This window comes from Tachysurus vachellii, chromosome 13 (genome assembly GCF_030014155.1).
Source record: "Tachysurus vachellii isolate PV-2020 chromosome 13, HZAU_Pvac_v1, whole genome shotgun sequence".
Lineage (NCBI taxonomy): Eukaryota > Metazoa > Chordata > Actinopteri > Siluriformes > Bagridae > Tachysurus > Tachysurus vachellii.
Genome location: NC_083472.1, coordinates 1000001 through 1010000, shown reverse-complemented (window position 1 = coordinate 1010000; position 10000 = coordinate 1000001). Strand labels below are relative to the sequence as shown.

At 41.2% G+C, this 10000-nt stretch overlaps 1 protein-coding gene across 2 annotated transcripts in view; it reads right to left on the bottom strand.

The window, feature by feature from the left end:
* The window catches only part of LOC132856353 (cytosolic carboxypeptidase 4), an 86458-nt gene that overhangs the window by 42929 nt on the left and 33529 nt on the right, over nt 1-10000 (bottom strand). For both annotated transcript variants that reach the window (XM_060885911.1, XM_060885913.1), the window contains exons 12-14: nt 7127-7485; nt 2583-2666; nt 191-283 (exon numbers count right to left, since the gene is read on the bottom strand). In XM_060885911.1, coding sequence (XP_060741894.1) covers nt 191-283; nt 2583-2666; nt 7127-7485 — 536 coding nt within the window. The remainder of the gene's footprint in view (nt 1-190; nt 284-2582; nt 2667-7126; nt 7486-10000) is intronic.

Below are 10000 nucleotides of genomic sequence, written 5' to 3'. Positions count from 1 at the left end.
GTGAGAGGGAGAGAGAAATAAAGAGAGAGAGAGAGAGAGAGAGAGAGAGAGAGAGAGAGAGAGAGAGAGAGAGAGAGAGAGAGAGAGAGAGAGAGAGAACAGAAATGTTTCATTAGTTCTATATAAAACATGGTGGTGACAGAATCATGTTGCTCTTATTGACGTTCTAAGACTTTGTGATTAACTTCACCTGCGGATGTGAAGAGCTTTCCTTAAGTTCCCGTTCTCAAACTTGGAGAAGAAACGTAGAGAGTCTGTGGGAGCCTTGATGGAACAATTTGGACTGAGAGAGAGAGAGAGAGAGAGAGAGAGAGAGAGAGAGAGAGAGAGAGAGAGAGAGAGAGAGAGAGAGAGAAGACATTATCTCCCTACACTCCATCATAAGAATCTACCTTATTGGTAAACTATACAGCCAAAAGTATTTGCCCCCTGACCATCAGACCAAGTCTAAAGCACACAGTTGTACTGAACGTCTCTGTGTGCTGGAGCTTCAGTTTCTCTTCACTGGAACTCAGATTTTAGTGGAATGTTGAGTTTATGGTCTTTCTCAAACCCCAGGTCATTTTACAGACGAAAAAAAGGGAAGTAAAAAAATACATTTCGGGGAAAAAAGAAGGTTTTAAACCAGTCATTGAGGTAAAAAGTGAGCTTGGAAGCCATGACAATAAACATCTGAGCCAAAAGTGACCAGTCTGACATTTGTGACACCTAGAAGTCTAAGAGCTTTAAAAGTTAATGAAGATGTGAGGATATGAAGGCATCTAGCAGAGGTTCTGAATATGTCTGTCTAAGCTTCATGTGGTGAAGACATGCAAGGATTCAGAGATAGAAGAAAGGATTGTAATCAGTGCACAAATGTGAGGTCCAAAAGAAACAGATGAATAAAAGATTCCAAACTGCTGAGGAACGTTAAAATGCGTCCCTGTTGATGTCACGAGAAACTTTGGGCCAATGAGTTTATACTGGGTTTTAATTTTAAAAATGGTCTTTTCTGTGATATTAGAGCAAGGTGTGTCAGGGTGAAGGTTGGTTTGGTGTTAAACCATGGATCCACGTCAACTTCAGTGAAAATAAAGATCATGGTGGTGAACGAGCTCACCAAAGTGGCCAATGAACTGGTCCCTGAGGAGCAGCATGAGAAGCAGCAGGCATGGAAGATTTATAGTTCCCAAGGGCAAGAAACTGAAATCTATTAGTAATGATAGGAGACAAAGCATTTACGACCTGAGCCACTAATGCCCAAAGCTCTCTTCAGTCCAGGAGGAGACAAGAACTAAGGGTCAAGAATCAGTAAGGAGAAGGAGATCATTAAAACCAGATATGGTGTAAGGTATGAAATGATTGTTACTGGATAAGATTTGGTAGATTTGGTGATAAGATAAGGTTACTAAGAGGCTAAATAACCTGGGTGTGGCTATGAAGAGGAGATCTGAGGTCTGAGATCAGTCCTACTAATGCATTAATGAAGAGAGCGATAAGAAAAGAGCTCCCAGGGAGGATCAGGAAGATGAGTTAGATGTAGCTTCAAATTGAGAGATTTTGCTGTCTTAAGAAGCGGTGAGGTGTTGAGAGATGTTGGGGTATTGACACGTTGAGATGTGTTGAGATGTTAAGAGGTGCTGCAGTATTGAGGTGTTGAGAATTGTTGAAAGGTGTTGAGAGATGTTAAGGTGTTTCTAGGTGTCGAGGTGTTAAAGTGCCTGAATGGACCATTAGCAAACATCGCTAATTAGCAAACATATGGCATGTTGCAGACAAAGATTTACTGCATGGATGAGAGACTAAAACATCAGGATTATTCCAGAAGCAATCCAGAGCATACTGAGAAAGGACTAACATTCAGTTCAGACTGAATTCTCATCATGTTCCTGATTCCCAGGACAGCTTCTGGATCCACCCTGACCTTGACTGCAGATGAATAATTGAATAAATGTTCATGTTCCCATTTTCACCAGTGCTCAGCTGCTAACTGGTGATCAACTGAGATTGCTTTTTAGTCTGAAATCCATGGAATCTATTAGCAGCCGTTTCATCCTGTTTGCTCCACACTCGGAATTTCCCTGAGGGTTAAAATCCCGAGCCGAGGATAATAAAGACGCCACTATGCCACTAAACTCAAAGAGAATTAAACATCCTCGGCTCCAACGTTACACAGATTGTGATTAGCTCATGCAGGATCTATTTCCATTAGGACTTACGTTATCTGTTCATTCCACTCCTCCAATTATTGGCACTCAGTTACTAAATCATCTGAATCATATGCAGGGGAACGAGGTATTTAAGAGGAAAAAAAAAACAGTCTGGTTATTGATCAGAAAATGTTTAAAGCCAGACTCAGACTGTGTTAGGTTTCCATGAGGTGGCGTGTAATGAAGACAGAAGAATCAAACGCAGGACGTTGTAAAGGACAACGTTATGGGCGTGTAATCTTCTAATGCTGAAAGCCACGCCCCCTACATACAAGCAGCTTGTATTCAAATGAGGTGTGTGCATATTCATTAGGTATGGTGAAGACCGCCCCGTCTCTGTGATTCACACAGAGACAACACTATATTATAATATGCTAATAATATTATAATCACCTTTGGTCTTCAATATCAAAAACCACTTTGTTGATGATGTCATCAGGACAAATGAAGCGCTGGATGTCTTCAAAAACTTTCTTTCTGAAAGAGAACGAGATGATCGCAGCGTGAATTTGGTTCAAGATTAAATGAATCCAAATGATTTTATATCTCAGTATGTGTTGAGGTCTGGACTCTGATTGGTCAGAAGGTGTTGAATTCTTTAGAACAGCAGCACTGACAGTAGCACAAGTTTATAGTAATGCACTCGCTCTGATAAACAGTGCTCTCATTTCTGTTCTCTTATTAACCTGAAGAGAGAGAATAAAGAGTCTGCTGAGTGTTTATAGATCAGAACACACAGGAAGTCACCTGATTCAACAGATGTTCAGCAACATTCAATGTAACTATAAATGGATAAAAAAAAAGCACAAGTCGATCTTTATGTTTGACTTCATGTCGTGCTGCAACACACTGATTCAGTGATTTTGTCATTGATTACTTTTCTATAACTGTGTGTTTTATTCCTCACTTAATGCACAGTGTGAAGTTTTATTATTGATTATTAAGTTTTTTGGTATACCTGTGTACTGATTAGTGTGTGTGTGTGTGTGTGTGTGTCTGTGTGTCTGTGTGTGTGTGTCTGTCTGTTTGTGTCTGTGTGTGTGTTTGTGTGTGTGCGTGTGTGTGTGTCTGTCTGTGTCTGTGTGTGTGTGTGTCTGTCTGTGTGTGTGTGTGTGTCTGTCTGTCTGTGTCTGTGTGTGTGTGTGTCTGTCTGTGTGTGTGTGTGTCTGTGTGTGTGTCTGTGTGTGTGTGTGTCTGTCTGTGTGTGTGTCTGTCTGTGTGTGTCTGTCTGTGTGTGTGTGTCTGTGTGTGTGTCTGTGTGTGTGTCTGTCTGTGTGTGTGTCTGTCTGTGTGTGTGTGTGTGTGTGGTGTGAGTGTGTGTGTCTGTCTGTGTGTGTGTGTGTGTCAAAATGTTTAATATTTCAGTATTTCAGTCTGAACACACACACACACACACACACACACACACACACACACACACACACACACACACACACACACATACACACAGTTAGAACTGAGAAACTCCATGAACTTTGGTAAAAAATAAATTCAAACACAATCGTTGTGTCTGCAGAACACTTCATATAAAACCTGTTTAATAAATAAATAAATAAATAAATAAATAAGTCAGTTTCATAGTCACACACTTATCAGGAGCCTCGTGGAATTAGTAATGTCACTTTCATCCAGCGCTCGTCAGCTGCATCCTGCTTTGGACTGGTTTTAGAAAATGACGGTTTCTGAATAAAATGCCACTAATAGCACACAGTGTCTTATCTCAGCCTGGAGCCAACACAATAAACTGTGGAATGACTGAAGCAAATGTCACTTTGCTACAATCTCAGCGTCGCACACGGGAGAGAACAAAATTAAAGCTGTTCTGAGAAAAAAAAATTAGGCTTTTGACAAAGAAGCTTAAAGTAATTAGAGAAATATATTAGAGAGAAGCTTATCACAGGATTCACTCAGGAGGTCAGCGGAAAGAAAGCAGTGAAGATTAGAGAAGAAGATTATTCTGAATTCATCACAAAAGTGTTTTTAATCAAATCTGAGCACTAATGAAGTGAAGTGGGCGGAGCAACAAAAAGTAACCTTAATAGGTGTTTTATAAACACTTTGATAAATAAATTCCCAATGTGTATTAATCAATAATCAATAATCAATTCACTTCTTATTGTTTTATGAAATTTTAAATAATTTCATTTTAAATATAAAGTATTAATGTTCACAAGTTTAAATAGTAAATAATATTTATGTAATAATTCATTATTTTCAATTTATGTAATGTACAGTATAGAGTTCAGAACAATTTATATATATATATATATTTAAAGTCTATTATTTAAGTTCCTTATTCTGTTGATTCTTTGTTTTTAAATATTATTAAAGCAATTAACTATTAATAAGCAATTAATACATGATTAACAAGAACAAACCCACACTAGACAAAAACACACTGGACAAAAACACACTGGACAAAAACACACTGGACAAAAACACACTGGACAAACCCACACTAGACAAACCCACATTGGATAAACCCACACTGGACAAACCCACACTGGACAAACTCACACTGGACAAACCCACATTGGACAAACCCACACTGGACAAACCCACACTAGACAAACCCACACTAGACAAACCCACACTGGACAAACCCACACTAGACAAACCCACACTAGACAAACCCACACTGGACAAAAACACACTGGACAAACCCACACTGGACAAACCCACACTGGACAAACCCACATTGGACAAACCCACACTAGACAAACCCACACTAGACAAACCCACACTAGACAAACCCACACTGGACAAAAACACACTGGACAAACCCACACTGGACAAACCCACATTGGACAAACCCACACTGGACAAACCCACACTAGACAAACCCACACTAGACAAACCCACACTGGACAAACCCACACTAGACAAACCCACACTAGACAAACCCACACTGGACAAAAACACACTGGACAAACCCACACTGGAAAAACCCACATTGGACAAACCCACACTGGACAAACCCACACTAGACAAACCCACACTAGACAAACCCACACTAGACAAACCCACACTGGACAAAAACACACTGGACAAACCCACACTGGACAAACCCACACTGGACAAACCCACATTGGACAAACCCACACTAGACAAACCCACACTAGACAAACCCACATTGGATAAACCCACACTGGACAAACCCACACTGGACAAACTCACACTGGACAAACCCACATTGGACAAACCCACACTGGACAAACCCACACTAGACAAACCCACACTAGACAAACCCACACTGGACAAACCCACACTAGACAAACCCACACTAGACAAACCCACACTGGACAAAAACACACTGGACAAACCCACACTGGACAAACCCACACTGGACAAACCCACATTGGACAAACCCACACTAGACAAACCCACACTGGACAAACCCACACTAGACAAACCCACATTGGACAAACCCACACTAGACAAACCCACACTAGACAAAAACACACTGGACAAAAACACACTGGACAAACCCACACTAGACAAACCCACATTGGACAAACCCACACTAGACAAACCCACACTAGACAAACCCACACTAGACAAAAACACACTGGACAAAAACACACTGGACAAACCCACACTAGACAAACCCACATTGGACAAACCCACACTAGACAAACCCACACTAGACAAAAACACACTGGACAAAAACACACTGGACAAACCCACACTAGACAAACCCACACTGGACAAACCCACACTAGACAAACCCACACTAGACAAACCCACACTAGACAAACCCACACTGGACAAAAACACACTGGACAAACCCACACTGGACAAACCCACACTGGACAAACCCACATTGGACAAACCCACACTAGACAAACCCACACTAGACAAACCCACATTGGATAAACCCACACTGGACAAACCCACACTGGACAAACTCACACTGGACAAACCCACATTGGACAAACCCACACTGGACAAACCCACACTAGACAAACCCACACTAGACAAACCCACACTGGACAAACCCACACTAGACAAACCCACACTAGACAAACCCACACTGGACAAAAACACACTGGACAAACCCACACTGGACAAACCCACACTGGACAAACCCACATTGGACAAACCCACACTAGACAAACCCACACTGGACAAACCCACACTAGACAAACCCACATTGGACAAACCCACACTAGACAAACCCACACTAGACAAAAACACACTGGACAAAAACACACTGGACAAACCCACACTAGACAAACCCACATTGGACAAACCCACACTAGACAAACCCACACTAGACAAACCCACACTAGACAAAAACACACTGGACAAAAACACACTGGACAAACCCACACTAGACAAACCCACATTGGACAAACCCACACTAGACAAACCCACACTAGACAAAAACACACTGGACAAAAACACACTGGACAAACCCACACTAGACAAACCCACACTGGACAAACCCACACTAGACAAACCCACACTAGACAAACCCACACTAGACAAACTCACACTGGACAAACCCACATTGGACAAACCCACATTGGACAAACCCACATTGGACAAACCCACATTGGACAAACCCACATTGGACAAACCCACATTGGACAGCTTTTTCTAGACTACAAGGAACACATTTTTTTATTTGTTTATAGTTACACTGATGTCCTTGAACATCTGTAAATGAGGTTAGTTCCTGTTGTCTCTCCTGTTCTCTCAGCTCTAAAGTGTTTCCTTAGCAGATCATGATGATGTGGGAAAACTTTCAGCTTTAACTCTGATCGTAACACAGAGCTGACACTGGAGACTCTTTCACCACATCATACACAAATAAACTCATTTCTCCTGATCTGTTACTATAGAAACCATAAGGTATCAGAGCGAATGCTTCAATATAAACCTGCACTACAATGCGAATTAATCAACACTTTCTGACTAATCCCCATGTATACCTCTGGATGTGAGGTCTCCTGGTAGCCATGCGCTCAGGTGCAGCTGGAGGAAAGTGACCCCAGAAATCTGGAAAAGCCAAAATGGAGAATGTGGCAACGGACTTTGTGTGAGCAGCCACACGGCTGTAAAGCCGAGGATCGTGATGAGGAATCGAGGTGCTGTATTTCCCCAGAAGGCTGTCCAACATGCTGTTACAGGCTTCCTGTTGATTTCCAGAGCACTTCAGGAAGTGACTCTGGAAATCTCGGGCCTTCAGATCCGCCTCTTCCTGCTTCTGTTTATTATCGGAGAATGCTTTGGATTTCTGGACTTCCTTGACATCTGGACTCGCGTCTCGCTCTGAGCCTGAGTCCAGATCCTGGAAGACAATCATAACAATCATAAATACATTTTTGACATTACAACAGTGATGAACAATGAGGGGAAAAGTGAACCATATTTAATCCTACAGTGAAAAATTTTGATTTAAAGCAACTAAAAAAATGTATTTATGTAACCATGGCAACCATCAGGTCTACCGAGTGCTGCTAGACAAGATTTGTGTCACGATAATTAGTTTATCCATATTTCAATGTTTAATAAAATACATTTATTAAACAAATAATTACATTTTTTTCGTTTGTAATAAACATATTTAAAAAGTCATCATTAGAGTTAAATGCTGTTTAGATTGTATCTGATTTTATCTTTTATTTTATCATGTTCTTATGTTCTTATGTACTCAAGTTTATCCAAATTGTCCCATTTACTTTAAAGGAACAGAACATAAAATGTAGAAAGTGTAAATCTGAACATTAAGAGCATAAACATTGCTCAACCTTAACATTCGTTCACTAAACCAAGAGAAGAAAAGACATGAAGCATCGTTGCCATGGCGTCTGAATTAACAACACAAATAATGACCAAAAACATTAGAAATGTACACTGAAGGAGGGATTTTTTTGAGCTGTCAATCAAACCAGAGCTGACCTATCACGACAGAGAGCGCGACAGAGCATGAGGCTGTGTAGCAGACTCGCTATATCGAGCTTATAGCAAGGTCATGACTGCTCAGACTTCCAGATTTTTTTCACAGACAGCAAAAATAAAAGAATAAGTATTTCAGATAGATCTCCAGCCATGGTGAAGTTTCATCTCCGGTGTCTCGGTCATCAGTCTGACCAAACTGGAGAAGACGTGTTTGTTCAAGCGTTAAAGAGGGGTGAGAGAGGGTAATGCTGAATTTATCCGGTCAGTAGGGATGGAAAGGGGAGCTGACTGTTTTATACTAGCACACACACACACACACACACACACACACACTGAGAGAAAGAGAGAGAGAGAGAGAGAGAGAGAGAGAGAGAGAGCGTGAGAGAGAATAAGAGAGAGAGAGAGTGAGAGAGAGAGTAGAGAGAGAGACGTGACTATAGAAACGATGTCATATGAATATCCAATAAGTGCATTGATATAAAGCTGTGATTAATTAAGCAGTTAAAACTTTTAGACCAATCAGAGTCCAGAATTCAACAGCAAATGAAATTGATTTGAATTCTGTGCTTATGGTTTATGTTACATTTGGACAGAGGAAGTGTTTTTATCTTTGTGAGATAAAGCTCTGCTGTATAGAGTTATGGAGTTTAAAATAAAAAAATAAATGCACACATGATGGATTAACAGATTTAAAACAGAAGCTCATTTGTTTCTCCTAATGTGAGCAGATGTCATTATATGAGTCATTAGTGAGCTATACTCATTTTATTCTGTTCATGAAGACACTGAAGGCTTGTAACGTGTCTGGAACTCCTAAGTTGTTCATGTTTGAGTGTCAGAATAAAAGGAGTGATGAACAGCGATGGTGTTAAAATCATCAAACTCTGGGGACGAATCTCAGGAGGTCCGTCTGCGTCTGATCCATTTCACAACAATAAATAACAGAAAACACAAAAACTTGACGAGAAACAAGTCTGTGTGTGTGAGTGTGTGTGTGTGTGTGTGTGTGTGTGTATGTGTATATGTGTGTGTTTGAGTGTGTGTGTGAGTATGTGTGTGTGTGTGTTTGAGTGTGTGTGTGAGTATGTGTATGTGTGTGTGAGTGCGTGTGTGTGTATGTGTATGTGTGTATGTATGTGTGTTTGAGTGTGTGTGTGAGTATGTGTATGTGTATGTGTGAGTGAGTACGTGTGTGTGTGTGTGTGTGTGTGTGTGTGTGTGTGTGTGTGTGTGTGTGTGTGAGTGTGTGTGTGTGTTAATCATGAACCTGACACTGGTGTGATATGATTAGCTTTGGGAGAGGGAATAGCATTGTAGCACTGTATAAAACATCTACAACAAAACACAAACAACATACTATATTTTTAAAAGGCTTCATCTGGAGCTCAGGTCAGTTAACCAAGTCAGCTCGAGTCAGAGAACCAAGTCAGCTCAAGTCAGAGAACCAAGTCAGCTCGAGTCAGAGAACCAAGTCAGCTCAAGTCAGAGAACCAAGTCAGCTCGAGTCAGAGAACCAAGTCAGCTTGAGTCAGTGAAGCAAGTCAGCTTGAGTCAGAGAACCAAGTCAGCTCGAGTCAGAGAACCAAGTCAGCTCGAGTCAGAGAACCAAGTCAGCTTGAGTCAGTGAACCAAGTCAGCTTGAGTCAGAGAACCAAGTCAGCTTGAGTCAGAGAACCAAGTCAGCTCGAGTCAGAGAACCAAGTCAGCTCGAGTCAGAGAACCAAGTCAGCTTGAGTCAGAGAACCAAGTCAGCTTGAGTCAGAGAACCAAGTCAGCTCAAGTCAGAGAACCAAGTCAGCTCGAGTCAGAGAACCAAGTCAGTTAACAAAGTCAGCTCGAGTCAGGTAACAAAGTCAGCTCGAGTCAGTGAAACGAATCAGTTACCTGAGCAGCACATAGTGTCC